The 21,187-nt window shown below is 36.5% G+C and overlaps 3 protein-coding genes across 3 annotated transcripts; 1 reads left to right on the forward strand and 2 right to left on the reverse strand.

Annotated features, from left to right (window-relative positions):
• The first annotated feature begins 1,769 nt into the window (after positions 1-1,769).
• Positions 1,770-3,430, forward strand: LOC117614896 (probable xyloglucan galactosyltransferase GT14). Its single transcript, XM_034343825.1, has one exon. The coding sequence runs from the start codon at positions 1,845-1,847 to the stop codon at positions 3,303-3,305; it is 1,461 nt and encodes a 486-aa protein (XP_034199716.1). The 5' UTR covers positions 1,770-1,844; the 3' UTR covers positions 3,306-3,430.
• A 7,746-nt stretch (positions 3,431-11,176) lies between these two features.
• LOC117616794 (probable xyloglucan galactosyltransferase GT14) lies at positions 11,177-13,142 on the reverse strand. The gene has a single exon (XM_034346210.1). It carries the CDS (start codon positions 12,859-12,861, stop codon positions 11,347-11,349), a length of 1,515 nt encoding a protein of 504 aa, XP_034202101.1. The 5' UTR covers positions 12,862-13,142; the 3' UTR covers positions 11,177-11,346.
• Positions 13,143-19,075: 5,933 nt separating this feature from the next.
• LOC117614208 (pentatricopeptide repeat-containing protein At1g62914, mitochondrial-like) lies at positions 19,076-21,019 on the reverse strand. The gene has a single exon (XM_034342933.1). The coding sequence runs from the start codon at positions 20,981-20,983 to the stop codon at positions 19,199-19,201; it is 1,785 nt and encodes a 594-aa protein (XP_034198824.1). The 5' UTR covers positions 20,984-21,019; the 3' UTR covers positions 19,076-19,198.
• Positions 21,020-21,187: the final 168 nt, after the last annotated feature.

Genomic DNA, 21,187 nt, shown 5'->3' on the forward strand with positions numbered 1-21,187 from the left:
CTTCAACATTTATATGTATATATATATATATATATATACTTGAATAAGCTTATTTGATGGACACTCTTGTAGGGCGCACTCCATATCGTATTTCACTAATCCAAACCGTCTATTTTATAGATACTCATTCAAAAATCATTTATACAAAAAAAAATTACTTGAATCCGATATCATTTGACAAGAGCTAGTCGTGAGGCGTGGACCCAAGCAGCTTCTTCGTAGTCTCAATCCCAACCTAGACAATCGAATCGAATGTAAGCAAAATTGCTAAATTGCCCCGATTTTTTACTAAAGGTCTTTGGGTTTATAGTAAGGTCGAAATTGCCCTCTAATTTTGTTCCATGTGCGCCTCATGTGACATTTTGCATGGAATTATAGATGAAATCCAATGAAAACTAACGGTAAGGGTGAAATTGACGATATTTATTAATTCATGAACTAAATTAGCTAATTTTTTAATTTATGAAATTAAGTTCGATAGGGGTCATAGTTGAAGGGTAAAACGGCTGAAAATAATAAGTTTTCTTGTTTGCTACAAATAATAATAAGTTGATTGAATACAGTCTGTCACGGTAACTAGATCGAGATATTCAAAGTCATGGTTTTGTATTGTTGCTTTGATCAGCCAATAGAAAGAATCCACTTTGCTTGGTCAGCAAATTAATTGGAAAAATATCCTGTTTATAATAAAAATTAAATAAAAGGGTAGAATTAAACAGAATCAAAAAAATAAAAAATAAAAAACTTTTGTAAATCTTTAAGAATATGAACAGTTTTTTCCTTGCACGTGTCCACAAGCCCAGAAGGACCAAATCATCAAGGCTACTAGAAGCACCCGATGGATACGGTCTAAGGCTGATTTGCAGGAAAAAGAGAAAACCACCCCCATAGACTCCTTCCCATTGTGACAATGTCCCAAAACAATAGTTTTCTTAATGCAAATTTTCATTCTGAAAATTAAATTAAATTATTTTTAAAAAAGAAAAAAGGAAAAAAGAGAAACAAAAGAAACGAAAGAACAAAGGAAAATGTCATTCTTCTTCCTTTTCTTCATCTCCTTTCTGTACGAGTCCTTCTTCTCCTCCTACCGCTTTCATGAAGCGGGCACCGCCACGGCCGTGACACCAGCATCATCGTCCTTTAAAACACCAACACCCCCAACATGCCTCCTCAGATACCATACCAGGTATTTTCTGTCTAGAAGATTAAGGTTGTGGTGGTTTTAGAGAGAGAACTGTGATTCATGTGAAAGGCTTTTTTTGTTAGTGGCAGACTTGTATATACCTGGAGTTGAAAGGTTGTTTATTGTCTTGTTCCTGTTGGCCACCCAACAGGGACTTGTTATTTGGAGGTGGCAATAGAGAGTCGCTCTGTCAAAAAAAAAAAAAAAAAAAAACAATTCAGATTCTTTTAGTGATTCATAGTTTTGAGGTAAGTCCCTTTTGATTGGTTTTCTTTATCTATTTTGATAGTTTGCCTCATTTGTCCTCTTCATATCCCTTTTCCCTTTTCTCCTCCATCTTCCTGATCTTATTGGATTGATTGGCTTTTCCTCTTTTTGACCACTTACCATGCATATCCCATCTCCCTTTCTTTCCCCATTCCAAATCCCATATCAATCTTAAATAAATTTCCCATTTCCTTCAACTTCCCCTATATATTCCACTGATCATGCTAGAGACATAATTCGAATTCAAACAGTGGTTTACCATATATATATATATATATATATATATATATTTTCCATGCCTCTCTCTTCTGCCTTGTTACTAATTCGGTGAACCGGTGATCGGAGACATTCTAGTCCGGCTGAGAGAGCCTGCTCATGATTGATTGAAGATCAAATGGAGAAACCACTTGCCGGAAAGTGCCACAAAGAAGTCTGGTTTGGCATACTAGTCTCCTTTGTTTTGTGCTTTACCATTCTTTGCTTTGATTATTCAACGTCAATGTTGGGCGTCTACAATGGCGTCAATCTCTTAGTCAGACGTGTTCATCCATACATCACCAGAGATTCGTGTTACGGACGTTACATTTATGTTCATGATGATCTTCCTGCCAAATTCAACGATGATCTCCTCAAAAACTGCCAGAATCTTACTACAGGGAGCAAGCCTAAGAATAGTGACACACAAAATATGTGTCGTTACATCGTGAATTTGGGGCTTGGTCCTGAGATTGAGGAACCAGAAGGGGTTTTAGCCAACCAGAGTTGGTTCATCACAAATCCTTACTTGTTGGAAGTCATATTCCACAACAAGATGAAGCAGTACAAGTGTTTGACAAACAACTCCAATCAGGCTTCAGCCATTTATGTACCATCCTATGTTGGCCTTGATGCCAGCCTCCATCTGTGGGATTTTAACCTCACGGTCAGAGACTATTCAGGGAAAGATCTCGTGGGATGGCTTTCGGGCAAGCCCGAATGGAAGAAAATGTGGGGGAGAGATCATTTCATGGTTGCTGGGAGGACTTCTTGGGACTTCAGGAGGCAAAAGGAGAATAGTTCTGATTGGGGTACTAATCTCAGGGTTTTGCCGGAGTCCATGAACATGAGTATGTTATCTGTTGAAGGAAGTCTTTGGAAAAATGACTTTGCCATACCATACCCTACAAATTTCCATCCTGCAAATGACAGTGATGTGGTTCAATGGCAGAACAGAGTCAGAAGCCAAAAGAGGCCTTTCTTGTTCACTTTTGTTGGTGCGCCGAGGCCTGACATGAAAGATTCAATCCGGGGCAAGCTTATTGATCAGTGCCAGGCTTCAAGCAACTGCAAGTTCTTACATTGTGGTTCTTCTGGGATTAATTGTAACAACCCGGTTACTGTTATGAGGGTGTTTGAGAGCTCTGTTTATTGCTTGCAGCCTCCAGGGGATTCACACACTAGAAGATCAACTTTCGACTCGTTTCTGGCAGGCTGCATTCCGGTTTTCTTTCATCCAGCAACTGCGTATACGCAGTATTTGTGGCATTTACCGGAGAATCATACCAAGTATTCGGTGTTTATTCCGGTGAAAGAAGTTGAAGATTTGAAAGAAGGCATCATTGAGAAAACTTTGCTTGGAATTTCAAAGCATGAGGAATTGGCCATGAGAGAGAAGGTTATAAGGCTAATACCAAATCTGGTATATGCAGATCCCAGGTCAAGATTAGAGACCGAAGACGCATTCGATTTAGCTGTACAGGGAATTCTTGGGAGGATAGAGAATGTTAGGGAGGTTATTAGAGAGAGGAAGGATCCTAGTATTGGTTTTGCCGATGAGGATAATTTTAAGTTTACATTTCCTGAGACGACAGAATAAACTTGGTAGATTGTGTTTAGAGAACAAAAAGAGATAGAAGAATATTGCAGGATATTGAAATTCATCAAACTATAATTATTTCCATTTGGTTGTAGAAATATTATATGAGACAATGCCAGTTTTCACCCCTGTGTTTCTTACACTAGCAGCTAAAGAATTTATATTTAGTCATTTTTTTTCAGATAGTAAACAAGAGAAGGAGAAAAAATAGAAAGGTTATTATATAAAGTACATTGTAAGTTTCAATAAATAAAAGAAGATACATTTTGTGTAGAGGTCGCTATACTATGAGTTTGGCAAAAGCTAGGGTCATCCGTGTAATCTTTCTTCTTGCTTTCTGGGCTTCAGCCCCCCATCAACAACCAAAAAAGTAAAAGTAAAAAGGAGAAATATTTTTGGGGCCCGTCTAATAGTCATTTCGATTTTAATTTTTAGTTTTTATTTTTTATGTTAGAGTATAGAGGAACATGAGAGAGAGAGAGACCCGTCTAATAGTCATTTCGATTTTAATTTTTAGTTTTTATTTTTTATGTTAGAGTATAGAGGAACATGAGAGAGAGTTTTTATTTTTTATGTTAGAGTATAGAGGAATATGAGAGAGAGAGAGAGAGAGAGAGAGAGAGAGAGAGAGAGAGAGAGAGAGAGAGGATGATGAGAGGGATGAGTAACAAAAGTGAAAACAATTTCAGATATATTTCAGTTTTTAGTTTTTGTGTTCACTTTTGTTACTCATTCATCCCATCCTCCCCTCATCTTCTCTCTCAATCCCATTTTCACTGTCATTCTCACTAAAATTTAAATAGTCTAGCAAAAAAAATGAAAGTTAAAAACTAAAGTTGAAATGGTTATCAAACGGGCCTTTATATTCTCATAAACACGTGAGTAATTGTTAGTCGATGAATGTCACGAATCACTTGAAAATTTAAAAAATAATTTAATAAGTACTTGGAAGCATATTCATGGAGGAGGATTATGAACTAATTCCCCCAAGCCTCATTGTTTAAGCAAGCTTATTGCCCTAAACAGTCACTGAATCATCATGCAAGCTACTTCCTAGCCGTTTGGACATTGAAGTCAATAGTTTACTCTGTAGACCGGTTTGCCACTAAACCCATCACATTAGTCACCATTACTGGTTGATGGGCTTAGATTAATGTCTCTAGCTTTTTATACATCTTGGTGCTATGCATGTATTATGAAGGCCAATAAACAAAAAAAGTTCGAAACACATCTCGCTCTCAACCGTACTTCGTGGCCTAATCAAATGAGAAATCAATGCCGAAATTAAAGGATCAAATTTTGGAGTGAAGCATGGTTGGCCGCCTCCTTTCATACAAGGTTTGTCAATTTTATTTTGTATTTAAATTTTTTGCATGTAATTATTTTACTTTCATTATTTCAAAACAAAAATAAAAATACCAACGGAGTCTAGCCCATACTTAAAAAGAGCTATTAACTTGTAAACAAGCAGATTCAAACCCTATTGTGTCTTGGTAATGTGAGTGAGAAACCTCCCCTTTGCAATTTTAGATTACCTTTTATATTTTTTTTTTAAAAATACAAAAATACAAACAAAACAATTTAACAAACAACGAAAGTGATAGTACGTTTGCTTTGTCGGTTTTTGTCTTTTGAGGAAACGTAGTGGTCGCCTCTTTCTAATTAAAAGACGTGCGAATTTTTATTTTATTAATTATTCTCATGCTGATTTTATTTTTCAGAGGCCAACACATGGCTTACTTTTTACCAAAAATAACACGTGTCTTTTTTTTTTTTTTTCTTTCCATAATTATGTTTTTCTTCAATATTAGCCTCTCTACACACGCTTCCGCATGTGCGAAAGGTTTTTGTTTAATCACACGTGTTATGCGTGACTTACAAAGTTTCATAAATATATTTTTCACAATTGTATTTATATAGACAGTCCCGATCTCTTGGACCACAGGAGTCTAAGAGATTGTGGTCACCCACTATTGGATATTAATTTAATGGTTCAAAAAAAATTTCTTAAAAGGAGTGCAAGAGTGAGTGAACCGTTGAATATAATGAGTGACCACAAATCTCTTGGACTCCTGTAGTCCAAAAGATCAGGACTGTTTATATAGATATCCATTTCAACAGTTTCATATTTTAATCGTGCGCATGTGATAAATCGTCATCTTAAAAATTTTCCTTTATCACCCGTATTTTTCTAGACGTCCATCTTAGCAATTTAATTTTTTTTTTCTTTTATAGCGTGTAAACTGCTAAGATGGACGTCTTAAGACGACGATATATCACACGCGCGCGATTAAAATATGAAACTATTGAAACGGACATCTATATAGATACAATTGCAAAAAAAAATATTTATGAAACTTTGTAAGTCGCACATAGCACGTGTGATTAAAAAAAACCTCTTGCACACGCAGAAGCGTGTGCAGAGAGGCTAGTATTAATAAGGCCTATATCCATTTCTCAATTATTTATACTGTCCGACAAACTTTGCTTCTTTAGTGCTTTGCCTACTCTTTTCAACTCATTCAATTGGTTTCAATTTGATTGATTTTAAACCTACATTTCTCAACTTTAACCAGTGGTCTTCACCACCCAAATAAAAATGTCCAATTGGTTACATGTTTTTAATTTTGGGTTTTGTTTTTATTTGTTTTTGCTGAATTGAAATTACCCCTATTTTGATGTTGCTCTTAATTTTATGTTGCAGGATTCTCTTCCAACGATCTATCCATTGCTACGTATGGGTATACGCTTACATTCACCTACCTTTACATTACTTTCTTTGTTTGCTAATTGTACTTTTTTTTTTCTTTTATAGCGTGTAAACTGCTAAATGGATGTCTAAAAAAATAAGGTCAATAAAAGAAAATACTTTTATTGTTGGAAAAGACCATTTTCATTAAGCCATCTCTCTGGCCGAAATTCTTTTGCATCGTCACCCCATATATATATATATATTTCAGTCTGCCCATGCCGTAAGCATGGTATGCCACCACATCACCTGTTTTGACACTAAATCCATCTGGCCAGGTATCAAACAAACTTGTTAAAAGTAATTCTAAAGATTCAAAATTCAGAAAGGTCAGCAGACAATGTTGTTTATATCAGCTTAGCCTTGCAATTGTGTTTGAATTAGAAGTACCAGTGGAAGAGCAGGGTACAGCCTGGTTGTCTCATTCAAAACTGCAAGGAGATATTGCATTTTCTCAAGGGCCTCATCAGTAAGGTTGTCTACAAGCTCATCAATGCTTGAATTATCTTTCAGATTTGTTGCTTCTCTAACTTCCTGTGAAATCTTTTCTTGTATATGAGGATGCTTGCAGAGCATGTAAGAGTGCTAGCCGTTGTGTCTTTTCCAGCTGCAATGAGGCTGAGGACCATGTCTCGCAAGTACTTTGGATCAGTCTCTTCCGATGCCAAAAACCTTTAAACAATGTCTACTTTCTTCAACTGCCATTCATTCAATTATATTAATCAATAATAACATGAAATTAATTCAATCCAGGACAAACATGACCTAGAAGGTAACTCACAGCTCGTAGCTTATCTTCTGAATTATGAATTGTTTCAATCTTGTCTTTGATTAATTTATAAACAAATTGATCTACGATTTTCATATTCTTCCTTAATGCTGCTTCTGATTCAATGTTTAAGAACCTTGTGATCTTCCAGGAGAAATCAACATAACCATACATAGTGCTTTCGTTTGCCACATCAAAAGAATTGGAAAACCGGGTACCTTCTTCATTTGTCCCACACACAGTGTCTAGTTCGACATCAAGGAGACTGAAAGAGAAACATATCCACCAATAGTCGGCTCCTCCAGCAACCACAAAGTGAAAGAAACCAAAGGCCAAAGTGTTTCATTCAGCTAATAGCTTGTATACTTCAAACGCCAAAGTCTTACCTGCACATAATCTACTGCATTAACTGAACCAAACAAAATAGATCACCTCAGTTGCAACCACTGCCACGTCTCTGGAATTATATTTGGAACAAAAATTAGAGCAGTTTCGAGAGAGAAGATTCTTACCTGATCCTGATGCTCTGCCAAAGGGGGAATTCTGGACCCCCAACTCCAATAAGTTAGAACAAAATAGGAGAAGAAATCGAAACAACTATAAAGAACAGAAAAAAAGGAAGATAAAAAATATAATGAAGAACTCATTTGTGAAAATTGGCGAAGAAGTTTTGATTATGCAGTTGACATTTGGAACTGCTACAGTTACGAAGAAATAGCAGCAGTTATGTGGAAATAGAACTCCAAGTCTAACGTGTGCTTTTCTTTTCTTTTCTTATTCCTTATTCCTGATGCTTCCCCACCCTTCTTTCTGTTTTGAGTCTCTACTGTGCTGCTTTCTCCTCCAGCGAATGACCCACCCCATATCTTTTTCTAAAGTCAGCTTTGATCCTTTGTAAAAATGCAATAGATATCTGTTTGCCAACGACACAGTACGCAGCAAATCCCATAAAACACACTTAGATGCATACAAGGAGGAATTAAACTAATTAAATCGAAAAATTGAAAAAGAAAAATAATAATAAATATGTTGTAGATACTCTTAAGATAGGGAAGTCTTCCCCTGCTTCTTCTTACAAAAGAAAAGAGATAAACTTCAACAAAGGTGGAGGAATTCATTGTGTGGAAGAAGACGGAGGGCATGAATGGATGAATGAATTAGTGTTAGCATAATCAAATTAAACCGCAAGGCCCTGTTTTAAAGATAAAGAGAGACATTAATGCAATGCAATCAAACTTGAGGAGAAGGGAAAAGAATTAAAAATCAAAATCAAATCAAGACTTAGAGCATCTCCACTCATAAGGGCTAAGTCTAGGCAAGGGCAAGCAAGGGCTGCCACTATTCACGTGAATAGTGTCAGCCTTGTCATTTGTGGTTCCACCCATGAGGGCTAAGTCTAAGGCAAATATTATTCATTGTACTTTATTTCCTTTTTTTTTTTTTTTAATACTTTAAACCATTAATTTTGATAATCTTTTGTAATTAAATTTTAAGATAAGATTTTTGGTTGTCACGTGTCCATTATTTTTCAGAAAAGATTTTCGGATGAGAATCTCGGTTGCCACATGTCTTATTCCAGATAAAATTTTCGGATATTCATTAAAAAAAATTATAATCTCATATTTCAGATAAGATTTTCACCCTCTAAAATTGTGTCGCGTGTCATCTCTATCTTCTGAATCCCTCTATAAAACAACACCATCAACTCATACCTCTCACATCATCTCTTATCTATTCCTTCATTTCTCAAATTTTACAAAACACATTCTACTTTCAATGTCAAACTTCAGGAGGGTGTTGGAGAGGCAACAGAAAGAAAGGGAAGAAATCCGGCATAGACGTGCTGATGAAGATCGGGACACCGATGAAAAAAGGAAAAAATGCTTGCAGCAGCGGTCTGTATGCTTAATCAATCAAGGGAACACCGCCATTGTTGTGCCCCAAACATGGACAAACGTAGGGAGTCTCGGGGTAAGAATCTCTTGGAAGATTACTTTATCCCAAATTCGTTATATCCTGTTTCTAAGTTTCGAGAGAGATATAGAATACAGCCATATTTGTTCCAAAAAATCATGCATGATATTTGTAATTACGACACATACTTCATTCAAAAACATGATGCTGTTGGAGTTTTGGGTCTTATCCCGGGGCAAAAAATTATAGCTGCTTTGCGGATACTTGCTTATAGGGCATCTATAGAGCAGATGGATGAGATTGCAAGGATGGGAAAATCAACTATCCTAGAGTGCTTGGTGAGATTCTATGATGCAGTGAAAAATTTGTACACGAGGGAGTACCTTCGCAAACCCACGTCGAGGGACCTGCAAAGGCTTCTACAAAAAGCTAAGGTCGAGGTTTCCCAGGAATGATTGGAAGCATCGATTGCATGCACTGGCAGTGGAAGAATTGTCCTACTGCTTGGCAAGGAGAGTACGGGAATCGGAAAGGCAAAAAAAGTATAATTTTGGAGCATGTAGCTTCATTCGACTGTTGGGTTTGGTATGCCTTCTTTGGAGTTGCCGGATCTCAGAATGACCTTAATGTCCTTGGTCAATCCCCGGTGTTCGATGAGGTATTGCGAGGTCATTCCCCTCAGGTCACGTACCAAATCAACAATACCGTATATTCTGGTGCGTACTACATTACTGACGGAATTTATCCTAGGTGGACGACATTCGTGAAAACAATTTCGAATCCCCAATCCGAGAAGGAAACAAGCTTTGCTTCTTTTCAATAAGGTTACAGGAAAGACGTAGAAAGGTGTTTCGGTATCTTGCAAGCTCGTTGGGCAATTATTAGGGGTGCTGCTCGGATGCTAGATGCGGAGGTGTTGCGGAGTATTATGATGACTTGCATCATTCTCCACAACATGATTGTGGAGGATGAGTATGACTACGATGCTACGTTGACAAGAATATATGAAAGTCCGATGGGACCAAATGGACAACCAATGGAGTCCGAACCTTTAGTTTGGGATGGTCGATACAACAACCCCATGATTGATCGTTATCAAGAAATGCAATCTTCATATGTTCACGAGAGATGTCAACTTGACTTGATCGAGCACTTGTGGGAGATGAAAGGCAATCACAGTGGATGAAGTAAAGATTAGTGCTTTGTTTGGAATTATACTTTGTTTTTAGTTATGCTTTATTTTGTGTATGGTGTTTTTTGGAATTATGCTTTTAAGTATGGTTTGTTTTGTGTGTTGTTTGTAATAAATTAAGCTGTGTTTTTAATTAATCTTTGTTTTGATGCTCAAATATTTTTAATAAATAGTCATATTATTTAATATTTTTTTATTGAATAAAAATGAAACAATACAACAAATTAAAGGATAATACAACAATACGACAATACAACATATGGCAAAGGTGTTTCAATACAACCTAATGGTTTTCATCATTTAACCAATCCGTATTGCTAGGTCCGTCATCATGAAAAAAATTTCTTCTCATCACATCCATTCGTCTTAGCTTCCAATAGGCCTTTGTTTCAGGAGACATATGGCTCGTATCCATAGCCATGATTTTCATCTCCATATCATCCATGTCTTTTTTTTTTTGTGCCTACTGTTGTTGAATTGCAAATGCTTCCTCTCGTGCCTTATCCGCTTCATCTCTTTTCAAGTCTCACTCAATTCTTAGTAAGGTGTTGTTAGCTATCATTAATTTATTCATATTTCAATGCCAAAGTTTCTTCAGATTTCATTTTATTTAAATTTTGACTATCATTTCTTTCAAAGATGGCCCCAAAACCATTTTTATTTATGTGTTCTACTCGTTTTTATGAAACTCGTTTTTATGAAACAAATTTTATTTTCCAGAATTTATTTTATTTTAGTTAAAATGTCCATAAAAGTAAATTACGATGGATTAAACTAAAATTAACTCAAAGAAAGTTAACATGAAAAAAATTAATGTTAAAACACCTAAACTTTGGGTCTAGGAGTATGTTCTTGTGATATAGAATCATAACAGTTTCTGTCCTGTTTGGTTCGGTTTGGTTCAAATTTCTTGTGGTTTAAAAAATAAAATGAATAAATATAGTCAATTTGGTTGGGTTTGATCTTATTTTTTGTGATATAACTTGTCCAGTTTGATTTTCAGCCTGATTTTGACTTTTTTGGTAAACTCGATTATTTTTCCTGGTTCGACAGTTTTTATGCCCCCAATATCACACTAACATATAGTGGAATCCAAATCAACCAAAGTTTAACAATTGCAAAGTTAATTAAATAAATGAATAGGCCGGTGTCCAGTAGCCTGTTGGATTTGTGGTCCAAGCCAAAACCCATCATTTGCCGGGTTCGAGACTGGAAGAGAGAGAGAGAGAGAGAGAGAGAGAGAGAGAGGTTGACAAAAAAATTTAAAAACACAAGAACATCACAACTTCAGTTTATAATTTACGCTAAATAAGTACATTTTCTGTCTCATATAGTTTTTACACCCAAATAGCAATTGCAGATCTGCACCTCTTCTTCTATCTCCTTTTGTTTTCTAAACAAAAATAATTGAACTCAATCAAGTTTGTTCTTGTGTCTGAGGAAATGTGTACTTGTAACTATCCTCATCAGCAAAACCAATACTAGGATCCTTCCCCTCCCTAATCACCTCCCTAACATCCTCTATTCTCTCAAGAATTCCCTTCACAGCTAAATCGAATGCGTCTGCGGTCTCTAATCTAGACCTGGGATCTGCATAAACCAGGTTTGGAATTAGCCTTATAACCTCCTCTCTCATGGCAAATTCCTTATCCTCTGAAATGCCAAGCAAGATTTCCTCAATGCTGGCCGGCATATCTTTTGCCTCCCTCACTGGAATAAACAGAGAGTAGCTGCTATGATTCTTTGGCAAATGCCACAAGTACTGAGAATAAGCGGTACCCGGATGGAAAAAAACCGGTATACAGCCAGCCAAAATGGAATCAAAAGCTGATCTCCTAGTGTACGAATCCCCTCCAGGCTGCAAGCAATAAACTGAGCTCTGAAACACCCTCATTACACTAGCCGGGTTGTCACAATCAATGTTCCCAGCAGAACTACAATCTATTAACTTGCAAGTGCTTGAAGCCAGGCACTGATCTATAATTTTGCCCCGAATCGAACTCTGCTGGTCAGGCCTTGGTGCCCCAGCAAAAGTGAACAAGTAAGGCCTTTCTAGCTTTCTCATTCTGTCCTGCCATTGAACCAATTCAATGTCCTTTGAAGGATGAAAATTTGTAGGGTATGGTATAGCATAGTCATTTTTCCATGAGCTCCCTTCAACTGATAACATACTCATGTTCATAGACTCAGGCAACCACCTCAGTTTACTACCCCAATCAGAAACATCATCTGTTTGCCTCCTGAAATCCCAAGAAATCCTCCCAGCAACCAGGAAATGGTCTCTTCCCCACATTTTCTTCCATTCGGGTTTTCTCGAAAGCCAATCGACAAGCTCTTTCGCCGAAATGTCTCTGACCGTGAGGTTAGAATCGAACAGATGGAGGCTGACATCAAGGCCAGCATAGAATGGGACATAAACGGCTGAAGCCAGAGTGGAGTTCTTTGTCAAACACTCATAATGCTTCATCTTGTTGTGGAATATGAACTCCAACAAGAACTGGTTTGTGGAAAACCAACTCTCATTGGCCAAAACCCCTTCATTGTTCTCAATTTCAGGACCAAAACCAAAATTCTCAAAGTAAGGACACAAATTGGGCTTATCAGTCCCCCTAGTAAGATATTTACAGTTCTCGAGCAAGTCATGGTTGAATTTTTCAGGAAGATCATCGTGCATATAAACAAAACGACCAGAGCATGATTCTGTGCTGGGCTGGTCTGTAATTGAAAGGGTTTGGTTCTCTGTAATTGAAAGGGTTTGGTTCTTCAAAATACCAATTGGGTCAACTTGTGTGTTGACCAAAAGATTGACCCCATTGTTGACACTAAAAAAGGTTGAATAATCAAAGGAAAGCAATATAAAGCACAAAGCAAAGGAGATGAGAATGCCAAACCAGAGTTCTTGAGAGCACTTTGCAGGGAGCAGTTTCTCCATTCTTGGGCTTGCTCTGCTGAGCCAACCAAGATCTCCAGCTACTCAAGGGCAGAAGATAGAGACATTAAGTTAAGGAGAAAGACGGGAACAGCTTTGTTTGTGGAAAAGGAAAAAAGGAAAGAAATTAAAAGAGAAACCCCACAGCATTAATAATGTGAAGGAGAATTGATAGGTCCAGTATGGCAAATACAAGTACAAAATTAACTTTAGAGAAAATCATAGGCTTGCTAGTGTTGGTTGTTGGAAGATGACAAATGAAATGAGAATTGCTTTTGCTTTTGGATATCTGCAACAAGAAAAACAATTTGAAAAAGTTTTTACCGAGGGAGGCGCGTCTAATAGTTTGTCGGGTGATTAAAGTACAGCTGTTACACGTAAAACTGGGGAACACCGACACTGGCTAAGGGCATGTTTGGCAGTATTTTTAGCAAGGAAGAGTGTTTTTAGCAATGTTTAGAAGAAAATTTTAAAATTATTTCTGAATTAAAAAAAGCAGTTAAATTGTTAGTAAAAAAAAAAATTTGTTGCACATCCTAGTGTTTCGGTTTGTTTTGTTTTTAAAGAAGCTAATTTGGTACCTCATATACTAGTTCCTTTTACTCTATTATTTAATTAAGTATCTGAATTCTGAATGGTATGAGGATCCTCATGATATCATTCAAGATAATTTGGTATGTAATTCTTCATATGTTTTTTAATATCATTGCTTCTCTTCAAAAATAAAAAATAATTTTTTGTTGCACTTATAAACAAAAATGTTTTCTATGTAACTTAAGCATCCCCATGCGGATTAAAAACCGGCATGGGTTGCAAAATATTCATTACTTATCACAATGTATTAGTAAAGGCCTTGTTTGTCAGGCAAAAAGAAAACATAGCAAAAACAAAAGCAAAAAAGCAAAAGCAAAAGCCTCCTCTCAGCCTTGCAAGACCCAAACGCTGGTTGCGACGATCTCAAGTCATTGTTGTGGGGTCCGATAAGTTTTTGTAATTTTGGAAGGTTTCGCAAGTCTGTAAACTCAATTTCCGGTGATTAATGAAGAAGTTTAGGTGAGTCTTTTCCCTTGTAATCCTTTTCTTGTCAAAATGATTTTACCATTTTGGGGTTTTTTCCTTGCGTTTATTGGTTGAAAATAAGATGGAAGGAATTACAGTGATTGATGTATGTATTTTTTTCAAAACACAAAGCTCTTTAAGAGCAAGTCCAGCAGTGGCCTTGGACTCGAGCTGGGGGGTTTGGGCGAAAAAACAAAGTCCAGCAGCGAAGAAGCAGCCCGGGCGAGCGTGGGGTCCACCAAACTGGGCAAGCCCGAAGGCGATTTCGGCCGGAGCTTGGGCCCGAGGGCGCTTACGTCATTGGCGTCAGCCCTCACGAATTCATTTTTTTTTTACCGTTGGAGCGTGCAATGCACGCGCCAACGCTAAAAAAAAAAATTCGAATTCACCACTACAGTAGCCGCCAACAGCTACTTGACATGTGGCAGCTTCTGGTCTCTCCGATTAGAATTCTTTCTTCAATCCAGCGGCAGACAATTTTTCTGCAAAAAAAAAAATTGAAAAAAAAATCGAATATTTTTTTTAAAAAATACACAAAAATTACTGAATTTTTTGTGTATAAATACCAACCAATACTCTTTACTTTTAACACCAAATCCTCATATATTTTCTTCTCCTTCTACTATTGTTCACTTTCTCCTCAAAATTTATTCACTTTCTATTCAATATTTTTTCACTTTGAAGTTGTAATTTTTTTCTATCACATTATGGGTTCTTCTAATGAAAATGGAGGGGCATGGAGCATGATGGAAGATGTTAGCTTGTGTGAGGCTTGGGTCCAAGTTAGTCATTGTCCCGTAACGAGCAATGAGATTAAATTTTCTCATATGTGGAAAAAAATTCATCAAGCATTTTGTGAAAGGGCAATTGGTTTTACACGTACAGAAATGGCATTATCCAGTAGGTGGAAAGTTCTTAATAAAGAGTTGGGGAAATGGAGAAATGCCTTAGCAAAAGCGATTGATAATCATCGAAGCAGAGAATAGTATTTGCCATGGCAATCCCCAACTACTGGAAACACATTTTGCTGGAGGGGGCTCGGGCAGCCACTATTCATGTGAATAGTGGCTGCCCTAGGGCTAATCTTACTATGGCAAGGGACAACCGGTGAAAATGCTCTAAGGCGGTCTATTCCTTGCATTGTATAAGTTATTGCCCCGATACCTTTAAAACCTATTTATTTATAATGTGATCGAATGATTGAGTATAACCCATCCAGCCCGTATATGCATATTTTAAGTTTGGATTTTCAAACACATTACAACATTTGGATTTTCAGTGACCATTTATTAAACGTCAGAATGGGAAGACAAGGATAAGATCTCTTGCATACGGCAATAAAGTTGCATTCAAAATAGTATAATACAAAACACAAAAATAAAATAAAAAATAAAAAATACACACAAAATAAATAAGAAGATCTAAATAAAACTCATGCCAGTAGTAGATCGCTGGAAATCATATTTTTTTCAGATACGGTGGTGGGTGTGGCCGCTACGGCGCTTCTTCAGATGGTGGTTATAGAGTTTGTTTAGGTTCATGGGTTATTTTAGGGTTTTGGTTATGTTGAGTTTGTGGGCTTTGTTTAAGCTTATGATTAATTGTGGTGATGTGCGAGCTAGTAGTCTTAGTGCGGCTTTTATTTGCGTTAGTTTTGCTTTTAGTATGTTAGTTTGTTGTCTTCTTGGAATTGATATCTTGTTGATGTCTTTGATTGTATTGTTGAAATTTATCTAATGAAATTTCTCTTTGATAAAAATAAAAATAAAATAAAACTCCTGCACGTAAGTACATTCTCTTTAATGAAGCTGGTAAAGGGTTAGGTTGGGTTAATAAACTCCTTGCGAGATCGTGAGCTGCATATAAAATGCTGAAAATGTTTTTTTTTTTTTTTGGCTTTTATTATGAAAGAAGATGTTGTTTTCAGACCAAGAATTGTTATTATCACAACTCTGTTGCATAAAAAAAATTTATAAAAACAAAGCGATAGTAATTGAAAATGTCTCCTTCAACAAAGGAGCAGAGGTTGGAACTTGAAAGGGTTAATTATATCTATTTTATTTTTATTTTTATACAAGAAATATTAGAGCACAGGTCATTCGAACACGGGTAATTTACTAAGAAGGCCACACAATACCAAATGAGGTCTCTGGACTTACTATGTATTCATCCAAATTAGATCCATGATAAAGTTATAGATCTCGCGTACAAATAGTGGCGGACGCACAGAAGGACTAGAGGGGTTAGCGACCCCATGGCAGCCAAAAAGTTGGCGGTGGAGGCCTTAGGCGACCCTATGGTTAGCTGATGTGCGACCCCAAGCCACACACCATGTGTTCGATGAAAGACTTGAAGGACCTTGCGTTGTTGTGGTCTTTTTTTCTTTTTAAGCTCTTGGCCAAAAAGAAGTCGTTTTGGTCCAGGTGCATTCAATTTCTTTTATGACGTGGCTAAAATGGCGGCGTTTTGAGCCATGTCTTTTTTTTTTTTTTTTAAGGGTCAAAATCTGAAAGCTTTATTCGATCAATCCCACAACCGCCATCCTGGGAAACTCCATAAAAAATTCCTCCAAATTCATTATATAAATAAAGTTTTTAATTCTTCAGAAATTATATGTTGTGATTCAAACCCTAGCTTTCATTTTGTTTGTTTTCTTCTATATTGCTTTGTAGGATTTTGGGGAAGAGATAGAAGGACGTCATGCATGTTTTTCAGGGGCATATGAAGTCCTACTGTTGACTGAATTTTAGGGCAAACAGTTATGAAGAAAATTGAAGATAATAGTTCCACTGTTTTTTGTGCGTTGACAATAACTATTGCTAAATTATTGTTAACAAAGTGTTTCTTCTGCTGGAATGTATTTAGGGGAGTGCTAGCAACCTTCTCTCTAACATTCTCTTTTGGACCTTCTCCTTTCTTCTTATTACAAGTGTCACTTTCCTTACACTAAAAACAATGTCATTAATGCATCACACAAACTAGTTTTTGTTTTCTAAGTTTACCCTTATTAAATGTATTATTATTATTTTTTTAATAACAAGCTAATGTTTTTTTTTATAACTTTCTTACCACCTTGTTAAAAATTAAATAAGAAAATAAAAACTGAAGTTTTTTTTTTAATTTTTAATTTTTCCAAAGAGGCTCGTGCTTTGTTAAAAATAAAATAAAGATGATAACAATGTCATGAAACAAACCTTATTTTTATTTTTAAAAAATATGACGTTTTTCTTATTTTTTTAATTATTTATTTTTTAACAATGTGCTAAAGAAGTTATAATAAAATTTGAATAAATTGAAGGAAATATAAAAGCCAATACATTTTAAAAGGGTAAACTTGGAAAACAAAAACTAAATTGTGTGATGCATTAATGGCATTGTTTGAAGTATAAGAAAAATGACATTTGTCATAAAGAGAAGGGAAAATGTCCAAAAGAGAAGATTAGCAAAAGTTGCTAGCATTCCTCATGTATTTATACCAGACTTTCACATGCGACATGGTGCCTTTGAATATGAAATCAATAAGGCTGTGGGAAAGTTTGACACATCAGTTTTTTTTTTTTTTTTGGGTTCACTTTTTATTTTTTATGTTTTAAAAAAATCGAAATTTTTACACCACGACCCATGAAGTAAAAATCATGAATCCGCCACTACGTGCAAAGATAAAATGCACTACTGCCTCTTGCTGTAGGTGAAAATGTTTTAAATTAGTGTTAATGGTAACTCTAATTTGAACTCTAAAAAGAAATATCTGCAAACAAATGATATTATTATTATTATTGTTGTTGTTAAGAGACATCCGCAGTGGTTGCTTAACGGTTTAGTTCAATAGTTCAATTTATTCAAATTTTTTGGCAGCTATTGAACTAAACTGCAGCTTCACCTGCAGTGAAGGACTTCAATATCCACCAAAGTGCATAAGTATTTTTTTTTTTTTAAATGGGAGAAAATGCAATTATCTTATTTTGTTGGTTTGATTAAAGACAACTTTTTGTACTTCTTTTGTCGTTTGTTTACTGTAATCCTTAGAGTTGATTTTTTTTTTTTTGGGTCAATTAATCCTGGGATATTATATTTCTTGTTTGTAATATGAGAGTGCAAGAGAGGTATTAATTGAGTCTGAAAATGAAAGGAAAACAAATAGAAGACGGGGAAAACAAAAAGGGGCATGTATTTTTTGGTATGTCTCTATCTCCTCCTATGGCGAAAACAAAATTGTGCAAAGAAATGTAGGAGAGTGATTGTCGTAAGTCGAAGTTACTGTTGTCATCATGTGCCGACACTTGACAGGAGACCATGTTGATCATCACATGCAACACCGTGACAGTAATTAAGGCAAGACTAGAGCAATGCTTTGGATGGCAAACCTATTAAATGAAAGCATGACGTGGTAGGCAAACCATGAGTCCCCCTCCCATTTTAGCGCCCGTGATTGTGCTAGCGTTCCCCAAACTTTTCCAGTCAACAGTTTTTATTCTTTTCTTTGAGATGAGCGGGGAAAAAAAAAAACAATATTAGCAAACTTTTATTTGACCATATCTCTGCTCTCCCACATCTCTATGAACTCATATAAAGAAGGTATTTCTTATCATTATTTATGATTAAGAACTGTGAACTTGGAAGTAGTTACAGTTGTTAGTCTATATGCAGACAAGAAGGATGTAGAGAATATTTGGTCATTAGATAATTTCTCCTCTAAACCTCTTTTATTTTTCTTTGATTTACTGTGTCCTATGTAATGCAAATTCTTACCTTTTCAGTCCCAAAATAGAAGTTTTTCTTTAATTATTTATATTTAGTTGAATTTATATTTATGGTTTCATCATTTTTGTTTCTTTTATTATTTTTGCCGATAAATTATAATTTGGCTGGATGCTGAATTTGTTGTGTTGCAATTTTCATTGAATATAGGTATTGTAACACTGAAATGACAACTAATATCGCTCTGATGTGTCAATATAACATTGTGCCGAATCGTAAATTCTTGATATCTCTTCATTCTTGAACTTACACTATGAACTAAGAGCAGTGTAAAGATTTGGATGTGGTTGAAAGTTCATGGGAGAGTTAGTACCTGTGAAAAGGATCCTGTTCTTGTTTCTGGATCCATCGGTGAGATTAAGAATATTGAATGTAATTTTCAGCACCAAGGATCCTATACTTGTTTGAAACCACTTCATTTCACTAATATTGCTTGGTCATACAAGTTTAGAATCCAATGACATAATTAGAAGTCAAAAAGATTTTACAGGATTGTAACTAGTTCTAGTGGTCTCATGGGGAACTATTCTGCAGACCCTCTCAAAGCTTTTAGGGTTTCCAAATCAGGCATCACCCCTTTTTCGATCATTTCTTCTTCGAGCCTCAAAGCTTCACCTATCCTTTTAGCTTGCATATAGCCGTTGACCAAGGCTTTATAGCAAGAAGCAATATCAGGGACACGATCTTTTATCACCATTAAATCAATGACCTTCTTTGCCTTATCCATTTTGCCAAGAAAACAATAATCATCAATTAGCATAGTGCAAGTTATTTTGCTCAGCTCCATACCATATTTAACTCTGGCCTCAACTACTTTATGAGCCTCTTCTGGCATCCCTCCTTGGAAGAGAGCATCCAAAAGTACTGTCAAAGTTATGATATCAGGTAAGACTCCCTGAACTACCATTTCATCAAACAACCTTGTGGCTTCAGCCCATTGATCTGTACGGCACATGCCATAAATTAGAGAGTTGTAGGTGAAAATGTTAAGCCTCATACCTCTTTGGGACATTAGCTCTAACACGGAGAGCGCTTCCTCGGCCCGTCTCTCCTTGCAAAGAGCATGTATTACAGTGTTAAAGGTTACAACATCTGGTGCAATTCCTTCATCCAGCATTCTATTAAACAACCTTGTGGCTTCTTTCCATTGCGCGGAATGGCAGAGGCTATTAATTAAGGAGCTGTAGGTGACGACATCAGGCTTTACACCTCTACGGAACATTTCTTCCATAAGGTTAAGTGCCTCTGCAGTCTTCCCTTCCTTGCACAAAGCATCCAACACAGAATTGAATGTAACAATATTAGGGAAGGCGCCACAATCAATCATGTTTCTAAATAGCCGCACAGCTTCTTCCCACTTACCAGACTTGCATGCTGCAGAAATTATGGAATTAAAAGTGACAACATCAGGCTTTCTGCCTTTCTTATTCATCATTTCAAACAGAGCAAGTGCTCGTGTCCAAAGACCCATGTTGCATAATCCATAAATTAATGAAGTGTAACTGATGATATCCGGCGCAACACTTTTGTTGATCATATCTCGAAATAGGGTCAGCGCCTCATCTGTTCTTCTTTCTTTGCATAAGCGGTCAATGATTGGATTATAGCATTGAGGGTCAGGCTTAAACCTTCCATCTTCATACATTTGCTCGAGTATCTCAAGCGCCATACATGTTTTCCCAGCTCTGCACAACCCATTAATTATAGTAGCGTAAGTGATTTCACAGCATGCTAATCCTTTCTCTTCTATTTTCTGGAGTAACTCCATTGCCTCAGAGAGCGACCTATACTTGCAAACCCCATGAAGCAAAGCATTCAAAGTATAAGCATTGGGCTGAAGACCATGTTTAAGGATAGTTGCTAAAACAGAGAAACCCAAGTCCACCCGATTCATACGGCACAAGCAATTGATAACAACACTCAGTGTATGGACTTCCGGATGTAAGCCAACACAAGCCAGCATCTGTTTATACATAGAAACTACAGTGGAACACTGATTCATCTTCGAGAGTGCCCCAAACAAATGATTAATAGCCCAAATCGAGGGAATGGGTTTCATTTGAATTACGGAATCGAAGTGACCCAGTGCTTCATCTAACCCAAGATTACCAGATTTACAACGCGTTTTTACCAAATCTTCCAAATCAATGATTTCCTTAACACTAACAGTATGAGAACGATTGACAGCAAAAGAGCAAAACTGGCTTCTGAAAAAGACGAGCCCAAACAGAGAATAGAGAGAAGAAGGATTACCCTTTCGGAGAAGCGTGAGCCCTGGAGCTCTTTTCGCCATATTTTTCGTCATCATCGACCAGCTCCTAAGGCAAAGCAAGCAATTCACGATTTTTTTGGTCGAAATGAATGAAATTTGTTTGCGAAATCAAAGATGCAACTTAGGTACAGTTTGGCATTGCTGTGCTGTGAAAATAATCGCTGTCAGATTTGCTGTGAGAAAAATCAGCTGTGACACAAAGTAATTTTTGTTAAAAGTATTGTAGGTATTGATTTTACG

Source organism: Prunus dulcis, chromosome 1 (genome assembly GCF_902201215.1).
Source record: "Prunus dulcis chromosome 1, ALMONDv2, whole genome shotgun sequence".
Lineage (NCBI taxonomy): Eukaryota > Viridiplantae > Streptophyta > Magnoliopsida > Rosales > Rosaceae > Prunus > Prunus dulcis.

Coding starts and splice junctions, on each gene's coding strand:
- LOC117614208 (XM_034342933.1), bottom strand. CDS start 20,983: ATGATGACGAAAAATATGGCGAAAAGAGCTCCAGGGCTCACGCTTCTC.
- LOC117616794 (XM_034346210.1), bottom strand. CDS start 12,861: ATGGAGAAACTGCTCCCTGCAAAGTGCTCTCAAGAACTCTGGTTTGGC.
- LOC117614896 (XM_034343825.1), top strand. CDS start 1,845: ATGGAGAAACCACTTGCCGGAAAGTGCCACAAAGAAGTCTGGTTTGGC.